At 46.4% G+C, this 21181-nt stretch overlaps 1 protein-coding gene across 1 annotated transcript in view; it reads right to left on the bottom strand.

Moving 5' to 3' along the window:
* GUCY2C (guanylate cyclase 2C) overlaps positions 1–21181 on the bottom strand; it is a 552042-nt gene that overhangs the window by 348250 nt on the left and 182611 nt on the right. The window contains exons 4-5 of the mRNA XM_073644175.1: positions 15665–15874; positions 6564–6682 (exon numbers count right to left, since the gene is read on the bottom strand). Coding sequence (XP_073500276.1) covers positions 6564–6682; positions 15665–15874 — 329 coding nt within the window. The remainder of the gene's footprint in view (positions 1–6563; positions 6683–15664; positions 15875–21181) is intronic.

Genomic DNA, 21181 nt, shown 5'->3' with positions numbered 1-21181 from the left:
TCATTGCCTCAACCCCCGCCAGCGCCACCGCTGCTGCAGTTATGTCCTTCACCATGCCCTATATCCCGGGAGCAGCTTGGCTACCCCAGTACTCAGGGGAGTCACATACCCTGCATGACTTTAGAGAAAAGCTGGATAGCCTCTTCCAGGTGTACCCCCTCACAGAAGAGCAAAAAGTGAGCATCCTGGTGGCCCAACTAACCGGGGCAGCCAAAAGGGAAGTAAAATCCTGGCCACCTGGGAGGAAGACTGTCGCAGGGATACTAACCCGGCTGAAGGATACCTTTGATACCCGCACCTCAGCCGAGATTAAGCTTAGATTCTACGGGTGCAAGCAGCGAGCGCATGAGAGTATAAGGGACTATGCACTAAACCTACAAGAGGCCCTGAGGGCCATTAAGCAGACCGACCCTGATGGAGTGGGAAACGAGGACAGGCTGTTGACCGAACAATTTATAGAGGGACTATATTGTAATGCCCACCGAACCCAGTTGCGGGCGATGGCCTTACAGGATCCCCATCTGGGCTTTGCACAGTTCAAGGACAGAGCCATCCGGGTGCTCCGAGAACCGGCACCGGGTGGCGTTGTGACCCACAGGCGCCCAGCTAGCACTTACCACCAGGAGGCGGCGCCCTTGTCGGCAGGGCCTGTGGGAGCTGATGCGCAGGCTTTGGACAATGACCCGGCTCCAGACCTACACCATCAGGTCCAAGAGCTAGCTAAGAGCGTTGCTGCGCTAACCCGAACTGTGCAGTCTTTACAGGTTTCCACCCCAGGGAAGATCCAGCTGGCATCCGGACCGGAGGACATCCCGTGGCGTCGACCAAGGAGGACCCTACCGGCCAGAGGAAGACCCAGTGACCGATACAGCGAAGACGGACGACCCATCTGCCGCCGCTGCAATCAACCCGGACATACGGCAAGGTACTGTTCTTTAAACGGGCACAACCTGGGGTAGAGGGCCAACCCCCAGGAAAAAGATCACCAGGCCCATCGAACTGGCGCGACAGATATGTGGGAGGACGTCCAGTCTTGCCTGTGGTACTGGATGGCATTCCCATGAGTGCCCTACTGGACACCGGGTCACAGGTCACCACCATCCCGTACGTGCTCTTTAAGCAGTACTGGAATGACTCGGATATTACCCGCTACCCTGACGACGACTTGAGTATCATCGCCAGCAATGGCCAGCCCGTGCCACAGATCGGATTTAAAGAGGTGACCATCAAAATCGGTAGAGTCGAACTGGCAGCACAGGGACTGATCATTGTAGATATTGACAAACATGAGAGTCACCCAAAAATAACTCTAGGAACTAATGTAATTGAAAATTGTCTTGCAGAGGTGATTTTCCTTTTACAGCAGGTTGCCAAGAACGCCAGCTCCGGCGAGCAGCGGGTGCTCCAGAAAGAGATCCGGGCACTGATGCGACGGCAACAGGTGGAACTCTCCGGCGGTGAGATTGGTAGCGTAAGAATGTGTGACCCTTTTCCTATTGCCATGCCCCCAAAAAGTGAAATGATGATTTGGTGCCGGGCAGCTATTGGTCTGAGAGGTAGAGATTACCAGGCAATGGTAGAACCAGTTTACTCAGACAGTAGGCCCACCATCTTGACAGCACGGGGGGTGGTTAATGTACGCCATGGGAGGGTGCCCGTTCGCATAATCAATATCGGGAAGAGGGAAGTGTACCTGCCCCGGTATGCCACGCTAGCCAAATTATATACCATTAACCAAAATGCTATACAATCTGTGGAACCCTTGCCTCCATCTCACCCGGAGGAAGGTAACGGCTCTAAGAAAACAAAGGAGGACTGGTGTCAGCAACTACATTTGGGTACTGACTCCACTCCCTCACATCAGAAACAGGGAGTCTATCGGGTGGTTCAAGAGTACGAGAGAGTGTTTAGTAAACACCCGTTAGACTTCGGGCGAGTCAAGGGGGTAGAACACCACATCCCCACGGGAGACCATCCTCCCATAAAAGAGAAGTATCGACCCGTACCCCCTGCACACTACCAACACGCCAAGAGGATGCTTAGAGACATGAAGGAGGCTGGGGTGATCAGGGATAGCTGTAGCCCCTGGGCAGCTCCACTGGCCTTAGTCAGAAAAAAAGACAACACCATGAGGATGTGTGTAGATTACCGGAAAATCAACCGTATCACACACAAGGATGCGTACCCCTTACCAAGGATAGAGGAGTCATTGGCTGCTTTAAGATCTGCTAACTTCTTCTCTACCTTGGATCTCACTAGCGGGTACTGGCAGGTTCCTGTAGCAGAGGCGGACCGGGAGAAGACCGCATTCACCACCCCGATGGGACTTAGCGAGTTCACCTGCATGCCGTTCGGACTCTGCAACGCACCAGGAACCTTCCAACGACTAATGGAGTGTTGTCTGGGCCACAGAAACTTAGAGACGGTCTTGTTGTACCTGGACGATGTCATCGTATATTCCAAGACGTATGAGGACCACCTGAAACACCTGGCGGAAGTGTTCGAAGCTCTGGCGAGTTACGGCCTAAAGGTGAAACCCTCCAAGTGTCACCTCCTGAAACCAAAGGTGCAGTACCTGGGACACGTGGTGAGCGCTGACGGAGTGGCTCCCGACCCTGATAAGATCACCGCAATTAAGGAATGTCCAAGCCCCTCCAGCGTAAAAGAAGTGCGGCAGTTCCTCGGGTTGGTAGGCTACTACCGAAGGTTTATTCCCGGTTTCACCAAAAAGGCAGCACCTATGCAGGACCTCCTGATAGGCCAGTCCCGGAAGGCCAAGAACCAGAAGCCGCCCTTCAAATGGGAGGAGCTGGAAGAAGAGTCCTTCCGCCAGCTGAAGATGGCCCTCACGGGGGACGAAATCCTGGCGTACCCGGATTATAGCCAGCCCTTTATCCTCTACACCGACGCCAGTAACATCGGGCTAGGAGCCGTACTGTCCCAGATCCAGCAGGGGAAGGAACGAGTAATCGCCTACGCCAGCCGAAAACTGCGACCCACCGAAAGGAACCCCGAGAATTACAGCTCATTTAAGCTAGAGTTCCTGGCCGTAGTATGGGCAGTCACCGAGCGCTTTAAGCATTACCTCGCTTCTTCCCGGTTCACCGTGTACACGGATAACAACCCGTTGACACACCTGGACACGGCAAGACTCGGTGCCCTGGAGCAGAGGTGGATGGCCCGTCTGTCCAACTACGAGTTCACAATCAAATACCGGGCCGGACGCTCCAATACCAACGCGGATGCCCTGTCCAGGATGCCCAACCTGCCGGACGAAGGAGAAGATCTGGAGGGACTGGAAGAAGTTGAACTCCCTGCGTTCCACCGTCATGGGACTATCCAGTATTCCCACCGGGTAAGGAGTAAGCAGGCTGCTACGTTGAACCCCTTACCTCACTACAACTGGGCGGAAACGCAAGACAGCGACCCTGCCGTCCGACTGGTGAAGGAGATGCTGACTCGCCCGGAGGCTTGCCTTGAACCAGACGCTCCGGAGGAAGCCAAACAACTATGGGCAGAGAAGAGTCGACTGTTCCTTTACAAGGGGAAGTTGTGCCGCAGAATGGTTAACTCCCGGACGCATGAACTACTCTGGCAAGTAGTGGTGCCACGAAGAGACGCAGCCATGGTGATGGAGGCATACCACGACGGCGCTGGACACTCCGGGTGGAAGAAGCTGGAGTTCCTGCTGCGCGAGCGATTCCACTGGGTAGGCATGAGGGGAACCATTGAGAAGTGGTGCAGAGACTGTGGCCCGTGCAACCTGAGAAGGAAGGACCGTGCCAGCCAGAAGACTCCCCTGCAGTCCATCGTCACCCGGCAACCGTTGGAACTGGTAGCCTTGGATCATGTAAAACTGACCCCAAGCAGAAGTGGCTACGTCTACGCGTTAACCATCGTGGATCATTACTCCCGGTTCTTGGTTGTCGTCCCCGTCAAGGACTTAACGGCTCAAACAGCAGCTAGAGCCTTCCAGTAGCACTTTTGCCGTCCACACGGGTACCCGGACCAAGTGCTGACGGACCAGGGACCTGCCTTTGAAGCGGAGGTCTTCCAGGAATTCTGCAATCTGTATGGCTGCCGGAAGATAAGGACGACACCCTACCATCCGCAAACTAATGGACTTTGTGAGAAAATGAACCAGGTGGTAATGGATCTTTTAAAAACGTTGCCCCTGGAAGAACGCAGTCTGTGGCCTGAGAAGTTGCCCGATCTGGTGGACCTATACAACCACATCCCGGTAGGTTCCACCAACTGTACCCCGGCTTACCTAATGAGGGCAAGACCTGGTAAGTTACCTGTTGACCTGGAAATGGGAGTCCTGACACCCGAGGACACTTCACCAGAAACAGACTGGGACACGGAGAGGCAGCAGCAGTACCGGAGAGTACAGGAGAGCGTGGAGCGAAGTCTCTGTCAGGCTAGGGAAAGACAAGAGAAAACTTACAACCAGTATGCTCCCGCTGTTCCCCTGGTACCCGGAGAGCAGGTCTTGAAGAGGAAGAGACGGCTCCACAAGTTGGACGACCAGTGGGAGAAGGACCCGTACACCGTACTGCCCTCAAGCCACGAGAACCCGAAGGTTTGTACCATCAGTAAAGACGGAGGGGAAACTACAGCCATTGTATCCCGGGACCACCTGAAGAAGTGTCCCGAACAACTGAGGAACCCTGAAGAGGAACAAGAAGACCATCGACCCGTAGAGGAAAGGGAAGATATAGTTAGTACTGTGCTCGGGGACTTCCCTCGGTCTTGGACTCAAGTCAATGGTGCAGTTGTGGTACCCGTACTCACCTTCCTCCAACCAGCATCCCAAGCACCTACGGAGCAACAGGTAGAGCTGGAAGAACAGCCGGTCCAGGAGGCAGAAGACCCCACACCCGCAGACCAGGAGGATCAACCCTCTGCTTGCAGTGAGCCTGCCATATCCCTAGTGAGCCAAAGAGCCGGTAGACAGCTGCCCAGTTTACCCTTGACAGCTCCTACACCCTGTAGTTCAGGGCTAGACAGTCAGCTCCGTAGGTCCACTAGGGCCACTAGAGGCCAGTTACCCGCACGTTGGAGGATTTGAAGTGTATAAATTGTTTTATTTATGTTTACCTGTGTATTGTTGCTTGTGTATAATTTTGTGTTTCTAGTTATTTGTAGGAGTCCTTGGTGGATTTACCGGGAATCCTTTGTACATAGTTGGAGCGTAACCCAGGACGGACTAAAGACTGTTAAGGACTCGGGGCAGGACAAACCCCTACCTGGTTACGTCTCCCTGTTTTGGTGAAATGGACACCTTGCTTTTCTTCAAAGACTACACCCGGTTACGGACATGCCGTGACCACCTTTATGTGTTTCTTCTTATTGTACTATTATTGTTGTTATATCTTGTTATGTTTTTCTAAAATATGTTTAGTCCCGGAGTACTAAATTTCACTAGGGGGGAATGTGGCACCCCAGGGGTCTGGTTTCCCACAGTAATGTAATGTTATGTCTGAGAGCAGGTGGGAGGTCCTTTGGTCAGGGATCCTGTGCATGCCATACCTCCTGCCCAGTCTTGGGAGGGGAAGACCTTCCCCTATATAAACCCGGGGCTGAAGCAGGGTTAGTCAGTCAAGGAGAGTAGAGACAAGAAACAGTCACAGGAAGAAACAGCAGAAGCTCAGTGGGAGCAATACTACTACAAGTCAGGGGCTGGCAGCTGCAGAGCTCGCCCTGACTGAGAAGCTTTCTTACCGGACCCGGCGTCCGAGGCTGTGGGGACTAACTCTTACCCAGCAGCAGAAGCCGACCGGCAGGGGATTTCAGGTCCTCAGGCCCAGAAACCCGAAGGCACGGTCACACGCGTGGGACCAGCGCCGCCATCGTGGAGCGGAAGCCATTAGAAGGCCCCGAGTCACCGGCCATAAGGGTGAGCACCACACGGTACACTCAGGGACGTGGGCTACTTATATCCGCTTCTAGCAAGGTAGCCAGAAGAGTACAGTCAGTTTGGGAGGCCTACAACTCTGCCTGGCCAGGGGAGATCCCATCTGCTCAAGGACTGACCAGGCCCCGTTCGCTAGCAAGTACTCCGGGAGGGTCTATCGTTGTTACCAGTAAAGACCCTGAATTACACCGCACCGTCTCTGAGTGGTTCCTGCTACCCTCATCTTCCACGTCGGCTGCCCTGAGGCCATACCCCTCCCGTTGGGGGTTATACTATCACGCTGCACAATTCTACACCGGCCTCAGCGGTCTGCCCTGCAGCGGCAGCTCCATAGCTGCAAATCAACGGGTGGCGTAGTCGACACTCAAATAACATCAATCAAGACTGCCACACACTGAGTTGACTCCCTGGGCACGGACCGGGTCCCCGCCACTCGGAGACTACAACCCTCATCTGATCCGGTTCCGGGTAAGCCCCCGTGCGCGAGACGCTGCGCGACACAGCAGGCCCAGGGGCGCGTCATAAGCATATTGTAAAGTTTTATATTTCTTATTTTGGACTTCTTTGGGTGGTGCTGGGGGGACAAACTGCAATAATGATATAATAATAAAAATTCAGCTGAATTTTGCTAAGTTTAACTCCATACCATTGCTTTTCCGATTTGGATTTTCTAGAACACTTTTCACATCAATTTCTTTCAAGTTTTCTCTGAAGTTGAGGGCACCAGTGAAAAAGGACACATGTAACTCTAAGGAATTAATGTACCTGCCAAGAAAGTAGAAGGCACTGGTTAATATAATTATTTTTTCCAAAATTCTTAAAGCAACCCTCCAATTTTACACACAAATGTCACAATAAATGCTTAATGTCAATTTAAAATATCATGCTTTTCTGGTGCTTTAACAATCTGAGGCACGACCAGTCTTCTCTCGGGGCACTAATGTTGTGCTGGTCCATTTCATAACAGGGAGATTGTGTCCCAGGCAAAGCATACTGTACTTAAATCCATTTTTAGAGCAGGCAGGCATTTTACCTAACTTCAGATAGAATCAGTGGAAGCACAACAATAAGGCCATTTTCACATGTCAGTTTTTTGGTACATAGGCTTACTGTTATTTTTTAGTGATACACAATGACCCATTACAATGAATGTGCCTTTTTACTTGTCCTTTTTTGCAGACCGATTGTCTGAAAAAAACAAACACGCTATACTTTCATCCATGTTGCATACTTGCCAAATCAAGTCAATGGCCCAGTGATATAAAACGGATCGCACACAGATGTCATCTGTATGCTATCCATATTTTACTCTTTAATGAATAGGAGAAGCTAATATTTTTTTTCTCATACAACAAAAACAGATATAAGAAGGTTTTTAAAAAAGATTTTAAAAACTGATGCAATGACCATAATTGGGTCTAGCACATTTAAAAAATAAGGAACATTTTTCACATATGAGAAAAAAAACTGACGTGCAAGACCATAGGAAAAAACAAGCATTGTAAAGAACCGCTCCAGTGATGTTTTTTCCCCTTTTATAGCAATTACACACATGGACAAAATTGTTGGTACTCTTCCGTTAAAGTAAGAAAAACCCACAATGGTCACTGAAATAACTTGAAACTGACAAAAGTATTTTTCAATTTAAATGAACTGAATATGAACTAATGAAAATCAGATATTGCTTTTGAATTGTAGGTCAACAGAAAAATTAAAAAAAAAAGAATAAAAATTGCCTGGTATGCCAAGAAAAGATTGAAAGTAATTTGACCATGGGGACATGTTAAACTAAGGTGTGTCCTGTAATTAGCATCACAGGTGTCTAAAAATTTTTAATCAGTCTGCATATTCAAAGAGTGAAAAGTAGTCCCTGTGCTGTTTAGCATCATGGTGTGTACCACACTGAACATGGACCAAATAAAGCTGAGGAGACAGTTGTCTCAGGAAATTAGAAAGAAATTTATAGACAAGATTACTAAAGATAAAGGATATAAGACAGCTTGATATTCCCATTACTACAGTTGCACGTATTATTCTGAAGTTTAAGGTACATGGGACTGTAGTCAGTCTCACTGGAAGTGGCTATGAGAGGAAAATTGATGATACATTGAAGAGATAGATAATATTTATGGTAACCAAAGAGCCGAGAATAACTTCCAAAGAGATTATAGATAAACTTCAAGGTCAAGGTACTGTGAGGGGCTCAGGATGGTAGTTGTGGCGAGGGACTGCTGTGTTCCTACCACCTGGCTTCCTACAAAAGAACAATGTCCCATTTCTTGTGTGCTGTGCATGTGGTGCGTAACACTCACGTTTTGATTGCAGATTTCTGCTTTCTTCGGCTCTTCTACTTCAGGAACCGCCGCACACACATTAGGGTACTTCCACTCCATTTTATAAAAAAGAACTTTTCCTTAGCTGTCCGAATTCAACATAATGAAACACATGGGTTCTTTGACCGCAACTGCAAGCAGCATGAGATCCTTCTCTGGATGGTCAAACGGATACCATCTGGGTAAGGCAGCCCTCCATGGGGTATTCCTCCAGGTCAAATACCCCCTACCGGCCCCCGGGTCATCTCTCCAGGTCTTGGCGTGTCTTACGCTGGTTCCACTCCATTCTCCCGAGACCTCCACGGTAAGTCATGGTGCCGAGCTGCTGCACTTCCAGCGTCAACTCAAACAATGGCGCCGCACTGCTCGACACAAAGGATCCTCCCTCTGGACTCCACCCATCCCTGGTTGGAGCCGTTTCCAGCCGCTCCGTCCGTTCTGCCTGTTTCTTCCTTCATCTCAGGGATCTGCATTAGCAGGCGGGGTTTCTTCTTTCTTTGCTGCGCCCACTGCATGCGGGCACCACTCACAGGGGGCCGCAACCTCGGCCCAGCCCAGCATCCATACCAGACAATTTTTCGTGCCGTTTTGTACTGAGGATGCCCACGATGAGCGGAGCTATTGCCAGCCTCCACATCATCATGCGCCATCTTAACTTTCACTGAAATCTTCCCTGCGTCTTTCACGTTCTCACAATGCATGATTTCATACTGCCGAGTACGCCAATTTTGTGAGGGGCTCAGGGTGGTAGTTGTGGCGAGGGACTGCTGTGTTCCTACACCCTGGCTCCCTACAAGAGAAAAATGTCCCATTTCTCATGTGCTGTGCGTGTGGTGTGTAACACACACGTTTTGATTGCAGATATCTGCTTTCTTTGGTTTTTCCACTTCAGGAACCACCTCACACACATTAGGGTACTTCCACTCCATTTTATAAAAAAAAACTTTACTTAGCTGTTCGAATTCAACATAATGAAACACACAGTATTGGGCACAAACTTTTCCATGTTCGAAGTCCATTGCACAGCACATATTGATGTTCTTGGTTCGCTTGTCCTGAGCTATCCCTTTCAGTTTGTCTAGTTCCTGAGACATGCTCCGCAGCTTTGAGAGTCCCGTACCAACTCCCCTATGCGATTTCCTGTCTGACTTCCCCTTTTGAGAAGATTTTGAGGCACGCTTCTCTGTGCTTCCTGTGGACCGTAGGCCCCAAACGTTAAGGGAAGCGTTAAGGGAAAACGTTAAGGGAATATCCACTTAAGAGTTCCTGGCTGACGTTCCCCTGCTGCTGGACAGTCTGTGTTCCAGGTGCCCTCTGGACCTCCAACTACTGCTCTCACTCTTACTCTGACCCCTGACTGCCTGTAATCAGGAAGTGTCCCAGTTGTTCACTAGCCCTGCTCCTCCCACACTGGAGCAGCTCCTAAACCCATTAACTATTTCCTAACCTGTAACTAAATACTTCCTTATCCTATAGTGCCCACCGCTACACTTTCCCATTCCTAATCTAATACTCTATATATACCTATCTATACCTGTCCTGTATCTGACACATCAGACATTATGCAATATAAACACTCTTTTACAAACACAGATTACAACAGTTATCTTCACACAGGGGGAAAGTCGTATGATCATTCAGGTCACCCTTTTACAGCACATCAGTGTCAGATCGCTGTTTTGGCCAAAGTGCACTTCAAGGAAGATGACCAAAGAGGAAATATTGAAAGCAAATCATAAAAAAGTGATACTGGAATCTGTCAACTATGGGCAGCATGAATCAGAGCCTGACTGCGAAGTTGTGTTGCAGAGAAAAACATTGTTCAAAAATCTAGATGGGGTCTACGAGGAGAGACCCGACTAGTCCGATGCGGCCCCAGGCTGGCTTCTCCTTGAACCCTTTCAGTTGATTGGCAGGTTTCTCCCATCTGTGTTTGAACATTTTTTCTTTCAAGGACACAGAGACCCTCCTTTCAGCATCTGACTGTGCTCAGCATGCCACAATAAATTAATTTGCCTTGTATTTAAGCAGAAGTTACATAGTAATTAAACTCAGGACTCTAGCATAGAAAGCCTGGAAAATTAACAGCAAGCCACATGCTACACCATTAGAAATAAGATTTTTCATTGCTTTAAGACGTTAAATAGCATTTTTCTTCTTTGCAGAAATATTGTACTTGTACATAGAACTACATCTATACATACCAGCACATCTCATATCGTTACATTCTGGTTAGAAAAGAAAAGTTGAAAAGAAAAAAGTATTTCTTTTGCCAATAGAGTTAAAAAAACAATAGCACAAAAGCAATTAATAATGAAGGGCAATACTGTACTACTGTATTACTGTATTACAGGGACTGCGAGGCGATTATTCTGTATGTAGGGGGCTGTTTTGCCATCATTCTGTTTGTAAAGGGGCTGTGGGGCCTTTATACTGTATATAAGATGCTGGCGGGCCATCACACTGCATGTCAGGGGGCTGGTGGGTCATCATCATACTATAAGCAAAGTGGCTGTGGATCCATCATACTTCATGTAAGACTGTATGTATGGCTGAGAAGCCATTATACTGTATATGTGTTACGCTCGCACCCGGACTGACTGGCATGAGCATGATTAGTGATCCCACTGTACCATGCACCGAGGAGTGCCTGGAGGGGCGTAACTAAGTATCTACCCGATCCGACCAATGTCGCACGGCGGCTAACGACTCCGTGAACCAAGGAGGAACCGAGCAGAGGGACCAGGTGCGACTCCAGATCAGACCCTGGTCACAGCTGTTGACCCACACCGGGGAATGCAGGAACAGGCAGGTTAGGCTGGCATTCAGACAGGTGGGTATTGGCAGGCATGGCTGGTATGCAGACAAGGGGATACTGGTAAGCACGGCTGGTATGCAGACAGGAGGGGGTACTAGCAGGTTGGAGCGCAGGCAGGATAGGGTCCAGTACAGACTGGGATTCAGGAACAAAACCGCAGATGCGGTAGACAGGCAGAGCAGAACGGAACCGCCGCAGCGGTGAACAAGGCAGAGCAGGGAGGAACCGCCGGAGGGTGAGCAAGGCAGAGCAGGAAGGAACCGCCGGAGCGGTGAGCAAGGCAGAGCAGAGAGGAACCGCCGGAGCGGTGAGCAAGGCAGAGCAGGAAGGAACCGCCGGAGCGGTGAGCAAGGCAGAGCAGAGCGGAACCGCCGGAGCGGTGAACAAGGCAGAGCAGGGAGGAACCGCCGGAGCGGTGAGCAAGCCGGAGCGGTGAGCAAGGCAGAGCAGGGAGGAACCGCCGAAGTGGTGAGCAAGGCAGAGCAGGAAGGAACCGAACCGTCGGAGCGGTGAGCAAGGCAGAGCAGGGAGGAACCGCCGGAACGGTAAGCAAGGCAAAGCAGGAAGGAACCGCCGGAGCGGTGAGCAAGGCAGGGCAGGAAGGAACCGCCGGAGCAGTGAGCAATGCAGAGCAGAGAGGAACCGCCGGAACGGTGAGCAAGGCAGAGCAGGAAGGAACCGCCGGAGCGGTGAGCAAGACAGAGCGGAGCGAAACCGCAAGTGCGGTGGACAAGGCAGAGAGGACAGGGCTCTGTTCACACTGAACAGACTGGAAGGGACAAGCAGAACCAGATACACACAAGGTACTTGCAATGAAGTAGCGAGTGGACTCTAAACTCACAACAGAAGTACAGAGACAACGAGTAGGAGTTAGGTGCAGGTTCAGATACTGCAGGAAAAGGGAAGGTACGGACATAGAGACAGACAGATAACAGGCTAGGATGCAGTTCAGACAGGAACTGCTACTGCAACAAGATACAGGAGCGAGTCTGGGTATACGGCCCTCAGAATGGTGGACAAACAGGCTAGGAGAGTGTTCAGACAGGAACTGACACTGCAACGAGATACAGGAGCGAGTCTGGGTATACGGCCCCCAGAATGGCGGACAAACAGGCTAGAAGTAACAGGCAACAGGTCTGGGAATGCAGCCCCCAGAGAGGCGGAAACAGACTAGAAGTCAGAGATAACAGGACAGGACCTGGCAATACAGTTGTAAAGACAAACTGAGTGAAGGCGTTGCTCAGGCACCTCCTACAGGGTGGAGGGGGGTTTAAATATCCAGTGACTCACAGCAATAGGCTGGAGACGCATAAGGGGTGCGCCCACAGCAGCTATAAGTATCAAGAAGTAACCGGGCCGCCGCCCTAAGCAGTCAGTCAAGGAACAAGCACACAGCATGAACTGGAGCAGGAATAGCAGACTGGACAGACAGGTAAGATTGCGGTCTTGCATAGTGGGAGGTGGTGCACTATGCAAGCACACCGCCAGGGATGTTACAATATGGAGAGCTTTGGAGGTCATCACAAAGTATGTAGGGGGCCATAAGGCGATCATACGGTATGAAAGGGAGCAGTGGCCCCATGATAATGTATGTAGGGGACTGTGGGGCCATCATACTGTACATAGTTAGCTTTGGGGACCATCATACTGTATGTAAGGGAGCGGCGGCACCATCATACTGTATGTAGGGGTTTGTGGGGCTATCCTACTGTATGTAAGGGTCTGAGGGGAGATAATTCTGTATATAAAGGGCTGTGGGGTTGCAGTACAGTAGGCATTACAATGCAACACTTTGGCCATATGACCTTTGTCGTGCCAAGTAGCCCCAGCCTAAATTTAACAATGCGAACTGTGCCTCAAAGCCACTCATGTGGATAAGTAGATCATAAACCATAAAGTCATGTAGCATAGGTGCAGCAGGGCAATGAGTCAGTTCAGAACAGTGTTGAAGGTGTACAGAGCTGCAGTAAAGATGCCAAACTGATATAGCAGAGCCAAGAAGAGGAACTGGAGTAGCGAAGACTTGATGTACCAGCACAGGATTAGTAAAGCTAGTGTAGTAGTGATCAAATGTAGCAGATCTAGATCAGTGGAGTTGTTTTAGTAGAGACCTGATATAGCACAGCTGTACCAGCAGAGTTGTAGTGGAGACCTGAGGTAGCGGAGCTGGAACAGAGGAGTAGTGGTAGTGGAGCCCAAATGTTGCAGAACTGGAACAATGAAGTTGTATGGCAATTTGATATAGAAAAGATGGCAAACGGAGTATTGGAGACTTAATACAGCAGAACTGAACAATGGAGCAGTGGACACAGATGAAGCAGCAGGGATGCCAACTACATAAATTTTTAACTGGCAACCTACAGACAGAGCAGGGTTTAAATGACTTGGCACCCTTACATCATCACAGCATAGAGGGTTGTCTTCATGGCAACCTAACACATAGGAGGTAAGAGGCAGGGAGAGATGGGTCTTGAGAAAATTTAATGCATTAATGAAAGGAAACCGGTATGTAAATGACATAGGAACACACCCTTTTACAATAGGAGACGGTCACAGCTTACCTTCTCACCCTTCTTGCACAATGACCTTTGCACAGGGCACAACCTGGACAATTCTCCCACAAAAATCAATGAACAGTAACTTTCATAGCATAGTTCTCACAATGTAAATTCCTTTCAAGCTCAGTTAGTATTTCATGGGTCTCTATATTCACATATAGTACTATTACTGCATAAAGCTGTCGCTTGCTTAAACAGAGGAGAGACCTAAGGGTCCACGTATTCTGGGAAATATCTTGGCTACAGTGACAGTAATACCATCCTGCACTCTACACATGGGGAAGAGCTTAGGTATCCATGGTTACGACCACTAATAGCTAACTAATTGTCATTATATGAGTGGTTGCAAACATGGACACCTAAGCTACTGCAATGTCCTGCACACATGAGGTAAGCGGCATAGTGAATCAGAGCTATACTGTAAGCAGGTGAACTATATGCAACAGTGGAGACACCAGGCGGAACAACAATCTGCTTTTAATTGCTTAACAGAATTATTTGAATAAAAGATTGTTATTAGAGGCAGATTGTTTTGCCAATGATTCTGTGAATACTGTGTCTGTATAATAATATAAGCAGGAATATACTGGTTAATGTACAATGGGGAATATCAGGATAAACTCGGGATCTACAATCCAACCTAAGTCTAGTTGGGAGGGGGGGTAAACACTGTATTTGCTGGGAACAGTCTCTAATAACTTTCGCGGCTTTCTGGGCCCGATAAGGGCCACTGCTTCGTCTCACTAGCCGCATGTTTTCCTAACAAAGTCTATCAGTTCTTTCTGGGCCGCTCTAGCGTCAGTCGGACCCCATCTGGCTCGTAGCCCTCCCTCTGCCCACGCCTGGTACAGTAAGTCTGTTCTGAAAGTGACGGTGTCACGGGTGTCAGATGTGACAAACAGTCGCCCTGCAGTTGGTTGCAGGAGATCTCTTTGTTTGGCATTACAGACACCTTCTTAGATCTGTCTCACTCTCGGACCCAGCGGTTACCTCCCTCCGGCTAATTGACACCCAGGCCTGGGTGTTTAAATGCTTCCTGTTTGCAATAGAGAGGTGCCGGTGATATTCACATGACCCCTTGTGAAGACTTGGAGCTGTTGCAGTCTGCTTACTTCCTCTTTGGTGCTAAGAGGCCGTGTGCGTAATCTCTCTGAAGTCAGCTCAAGCTAAGTTACTTCCCCTATGTCTATCTCCCCTTGCTGTCTTTAGTTGTTAGTGGGGACTGACTAGCACTCACCCCTCCCTTCCCTAGCCAGGGCCCAGCTCTTGGGAGATACAGGGTTTTAGGTTCCTGATCGGCGATTGGTGAGAAACCAATATAAGCACATTAAGGAAGACAGGGTGATATCAGAGCAGCCTAGGAGGTCTCCACCCCCCTCTTTGCTTAGAGTCTGGGCTCCCTTCCCCTCATCCCTTTGTCTTTCCTACACTGTGAGTGACAGACGGCCCATCCCACACGTCTCCTCCAATTACCGGCCCAGGCACGGGTTTCTGGCCTGATATCCTCAGAACCTTGACTTGCGTAGCTCTGGTCTTTGGTGCTTGACCATCCTCGTCTGAGCCTGAGTCCCGCTGGTACACACTGCTGCGACAAACTGTCACGGTTGCTGGAGCTGCACCAGGACCAACTGTCACTTACCTTGGCGCCCAATCGTCTTCTGTTTTGGTGCACTGGCCTTTTGTATCCAAGGCTGGCTTCATCGCTGTCACCTGACCCGGAGCACTAGATAATTCCATCCCTACTGCAACTTCTCTCGCCCCCGGATCAGTTCCACAGAGTTTTGTTCAGGACTGGAAGCCGCATGGCATTGCAGCGTTTTATCATCTCTGCTCCATTCTCCTACAACACTACATTTCTAATTGGAGTTATTTGCTAATATTATTTTTATTACACCTACTACATATTGCGATAGGATCTTGGACATGAGAATACCCCTTTAAATAGCAAATGTACACCTATGGCATGCTTTATGGTATATATTTGTGTTCATAAAGCATTTCTTACTAATAAATTCTTTAGTACACTTTTTTTGCTTACCAGTAGCAGGATTCCGTGTGACCATTCCTTTTGTATATGTATACAGAATTCCATACTGGCTTGCTTACGTGCCCAAATTTCCAAAAATTATAAAAAAAGTATGCTATTTTCCTGGCTGGGATTAAAATGCGAGTGAGAAATCGTTTGTAATCACAAGACAGACCAAAGCTTCCAGCTGAAATGACCGGATAAGCAAATATATTTTTAAACCTGTCAAGGCAAGAAAGAAACAAATAAATAGATCAGACTAGTATGTATAAATAATATATGTATAGAATGCAGAATGCACCAAAACAACACATAAAGTTAGGAGGCAGGGCCACTTATAAAATCTGACATGTGTCACTTTACGTAACAATACCTTGGAATGTCTTTCGTTACCTAGTAATTCTGTTTTAGTTTTTTTGTGACACATTGTACTTTATGTAAATAATAAATTTAAGTTCATATGTCCTGAATTTATTAAAAAAAAATCCTGAAATTATGAACTAAAATGAAAACACGTGCACTTTTCTAACCTTCAATGTGTCTTCAGGGACAATTTTAGACAAAGTGGGGTTCTAAGCAAAAACTAAAAGCGGAGCCCCAAGTTCTGCACTCAAATAATGATATTACCAGTACAGCCACTAACCCAAAGCCTGTCACACGTGACTAATAACTGGTAATCATGCGTCCCAACAGGTATGTGTAGATCTGATGTCATCAGCTCATGTCACTTCCCGATGCAACAATGAATGATGCAGTACCAGCACATTAGATTTAAGTTAAAAGATTCAATCAAAGGAGTTGTCGGGTCCACAGGATAGGTGCTAAGTTATTGATCATAGGGGGTCTGACCACTGGGATCCACACTGATAGGCAGAACAGTGAACTTTTATCCCCATTAGAATGAAGCAGAAGTATGGGGCTGCCGACCTATGTGTTCGACTTTTTCTGGCTGCCTTAGAAATGATGAATGGATCAGTGGTCAGGCGTTCCCCGTTTTGACAGTGTTACCTTTTCGCCTATACTGTGGATAGGCGATAACTTGTTTGTTTTCACTGGACTACCATTTTAACCTCCTAATATCACTTGTTTTTAGACCTTAGCCCCTTAAGTACACAGGTACCTTGGGACTTAAGGCTAATATGCAAGAAAAATGGATGAGTGCAATCCGATAAAAAATCAGATTGCACGCCGACCAATGTTAATCAATGAGTGATATCTCATCTGCGATTTTTTTCTCAGCTGAAATCGGGCTGAGAAAAAAAATCGCAGCATGCTGCGATTTGCCACGTATCTCGGACGAGACTCGCCAATGCAAGTCAATGGGTGCGTGAAAAAAAATTTCACGGCACTCGGATCATTCGAGTGCCGTCCGATTTTCACGCACCCGTCTCTTTAAAAGCCAGCAATACATCAGCCGCATATAGTTACAATACAGCGGTACCCGACAATTAAGAATAGAAAGTATAGTTCTACCCATATAGAATAGACCCCACGGCAATTTTTTTTTAATCAATTCTTTAATTTAACAATAAATGACAAGTACAGTAACCAACACAGTCACTGTACTAATTATATATGTGACTGACATCTATCTATCTATCTAATGTGTGTAGATCTACCCTTTCTATTCTAAATTGTCGGGTACCGCTGTATTGTAATTGTATGCGGCTGATGAATTGCTGGCTTTTAAAGAGACGGGTGCGTGAAAATCGTATAGTACTCATATGGCACTTGCATGACACTCGTCCGTTTTTTCGGTCCAGAATATGTAACTTTTTTTTAACACATATGGGTATGAGCACATAAGGACTGAGTTTCAACCAGATTACATAGCTATACGAGGGATCTTTCTCCCAGCATGAGTTCTAATTTAGTGGAAGCATTTTGGCTTACATATGTGTTGAAAACTTTTAGTACTTTTTTTAGACTTCACTCACATGTCCGTGATTAAGCATGTACATGAAAAAAATGCTACCGATGTCATCAGTGTTGTGCATCAATGTGTCCGTTTTTACAATCGGTCATCAGTGTTTTTCACGGATAGATATAAAAATAAAGAAATGACAAAGCTTCTCCTATACTTTGCAGTGTTAAACACGGACAGCACACAGATGGTTCACCGATGCCATACATGAGCTGTAAGTGTTTTTCTCAGACCCTTATACTTGTATTGGTCCTTTTCATATGTGCTGCTAGGAAAAAAAACAGACATGTCTCGGTGTGTTTTGCATGGACACACAGTCCAGGTAAAAACAAGGACATGTGAATAGCACCATAGGTTACATTGGGTATTTGTTGGAACCGTGAAAAAAAAAATGACAGGCGTACTAGAAACTCGGACATGTGAATGAGTCCATGACCCCTTCACCTCCCAGGTTGTTTTCACCTTCCTGATAAGGCCAATTTTTTAAATTCTGACCAGTGTCATGTTATGAGATAATAAATTTAGAACACTTTAAAGGATCCCAGTGATTGAGATTTTTTTTGTGACATATGAAATGCGTTTATTTGAGAAATTTGGTGAAAATGTTGCAATTTTCAAACTTTCCATTTTTATGCCCTTAAACCAGAGAGATGTCACACATAATAGTTAATAAATAACATTTACCACATGACTATTTTACATCAGCACAATTTTTGAAACTTATTTTTCTTTTGTTAGGAAGTTAGACGAGTTAAAAGTTTATCAGCAATTTCTTATTTGTGCAACAAAATTTACAAAACCATTTTTTTAAGGACCACATCACATTTGAAGTGCCTGTAAAAAAATACCTAAAAGTGACACCATTCTAAAAATTTCACCCCTCAATCTGCTCAAAGCCGCATCCAAGAAGTTTATTAACCCTTCAGGTGCTTCACAGGAACTAAAGCTATGTGGAGGGAAAAAAAATGAAAATTATACTTTCTCACAAAAATTTTATTTTAGCTTAAAAATTTGCATTTTCGCAAGGGCAACAGGAGAACATTAACCATACAATTTGTTGTGCAATTTCTCCTGAGTACGCCGATACTTTATATTTGGTGGAAAACTACTGTTTGTGCGCACAGCATGGCTCGGAAGGGAAGGAGCACCATTTGAATTTTGGAGAGCAAAATTGTCTGGAATACATAGCACCTAAACAGTGGAAATCCCCCCCCCCCCACAAGTGACCCCATTTTGGAAACTAAACCCCTCAAGGAATTTATGTAGATGTGTCATAAGCACTTTTAACCCCAAGGTGTTTCACAGAACGTTGAGCCGTGAAAATTAAAAAAAATAAAAATAAGCAAAATGTTGGTTTTGACCCAAATTTTTCATTTTTACAAAGGTAACAGAACGGAGCAGAATGGACCATACAATTTGTTGTGCAATTTCCGCTGAGTACACCGATACTCCATATGTGGTCGAAAACTGCTGTTGAGGCACAGTGCAAAGCTCAGAAGGGAAGAAGCGCCCTATTGGAGTTCAAATTTTGAGCTGAGTGGTGACTTGCATTTTTTGTGAATTGCATTGAAGCTTTTATTGGGAACATTTTATATAACATTTTGGATCACATTTATCCTGTGCTCTACGCTTAGCACTTACATCGCGGTTTTCATCTAAATCTCAGAATGATGTGATTCAGATGAAATGCCCAATGGATTCAATCACTATAATGAGGCAGCACAGTTACTCTGGACTCCATTTGGTCTATGTTCAGCCGTGTCTTTCTTTTCAAAACTGTGGCCGACCGCGTTTTTATGCATGCTTAAAAAGACGGACACCGCTGGCTCATAGGCCAGACGGCATCCACAGTGCCTCCATCTGCCTCATTATAGGGAATCTTATGCCGGGGGTTCCGTCTGAATCACGCATTTCAGAGATTTACATGGAAAACCGTTGTAAGTGCTCAGCATAGAGCGCAGGATAAATGTGAACTGAGCTTACTGCAATCTTTGGAAGGCAAAATGAACAAATCAACAGCAGGTGAAGAATTGTTTTTTTTTGTTTCTTTTTACACCATTCCTCGTGTGGTTTAAGTGATTACGTAGATGACTTTATTCTTCGGGTTGGTGCGATTACAGCGATACCAGATTTATATCGCTTTTGTTATGTTTGGCTGCTGTCACACGCAAGAAGATGCTTTGCAAAAAAAAGTTTTTACATCGCCATATTTGAGAGCTATAATTTTTCAATATTTCGGCCGACAGAGTCATGTGAGGGCTTTTTTTTTGCGGGACAAGTTTTTATTGGTACCATTTTCGGTTACATAACATTGTTTGGTTGCTTTATATTCCAATTCTTGAAAGGCAGAATGAACAAAAAACAGCATTTCAGGAATTGTATTTTTGGAGGGGGTTTTATGCAGTTTCACTTGTGGTAAAATTGAGAAGGCAGACTTGTTCTTCAGGTCAGTACGATTACAGCGATACCACATTTATAGAATATTTTTATGCTTTGGCGCTTTTACACAATAAAACCTGTTTTATAGAAAAAATAATTATTTTTGCATTCCTGTATTCTGAGAGCTATAGCTTTTTTATTTTTCCACTGATGGAGCTGTATGCTGGCTTATTTTTTGCGGGACAAGATGACGTGATATCATTTTTATTTACATTTGTCTTTTTGATCGCGTTTTATTCCACTTTTTGTATGGCGGTATGATGAAAAAGCATAGTTTTTTGTCTCTTTTTTTAATTTATTTTGTTTGCTGTGTTTACTGAAAGCGTCAACTAGTGTGACAGTTTTATAGGATGGGTAGTTCCGGGCGTGACAATAAAAAATGTGTAGCAATAATTTTCTGGGAGAAATACTTCATTTTCTGAAACAATTTCAAGGTTGCCAACAGTTTTGGCCATGACTATATATGCATTTGCATATTGGCCATGGCGTTCGTGCACCTGTACATTAATTTAATATCTTTAGTGCAGTCCTTGTCTGTATATATTTTGCATTATCAAATAAAATGTGAGACTTCCTACACTCTGAAAGAACATGCAGGTCTTCTGGGAACTGCATTCTTTGGACACCAGAAGACGACAGGCCAATGTGATGACAAAGAAGAAAGTAACTGGGATGTGTTGAAACTATTTCAAATTTCTGAATTTATTTTTTGATCTTGTCTGTAACTTACTTTGGGTCGGAACTGATTTTGGTGCTTTGGGATCTGTATTCATTTTGGAGTCTCACTGTAGAATTTTTAGTCTCAGTGTAAGATTATTTGTGGGTTCCTTTGACCCTATATAAGTGGTCAGGACACTTGTTTAAGCAAATTGCTTTGAATGCTTTGTCTCGTAAAACCCAATGGTTTTGATCACTTCTTATCATAATCTCCCTGATGTCGCTACTCAAAAGTAGGCAAGTATTTATATGTACCTATGTATTTCTCTTAGTTAAGCACAAACATTACTGCAAAGTCTAAATAAACTACATCCCTGACCCTGTGTCATTCAGCTGTCAGATGTTGTAGCTCTGTCTCAGTGAGCGGTGCTGAAAGTAGAGAATATGTCATTGACAACATCACTGGGCAGCGTGTTCACTACCCAGCCAGTCAATTATTGATAGGAGTG

This window comes from Phyllobates terribilis, unplaced genomic scaffold (assembly GCF_046119375.1).
Source record: "Phyllobates terribilis strain yellow unplaced genomic scaffold, ASM4611937v1 Scaffold_8__6_contigs__length_399053987, whole genome shotgun sequence".
NCBI lineage: Eukaryota > Metazoa > Chordata > Amphibia > Anura > Dendrobatidae > Phyllobates > Phyllobates terribilis.
The sequence above is the reverse complement of the archived record's forward strand: the minus strand, read 5'-3'. Positions and strand labels throughout refer to the sequence as shown.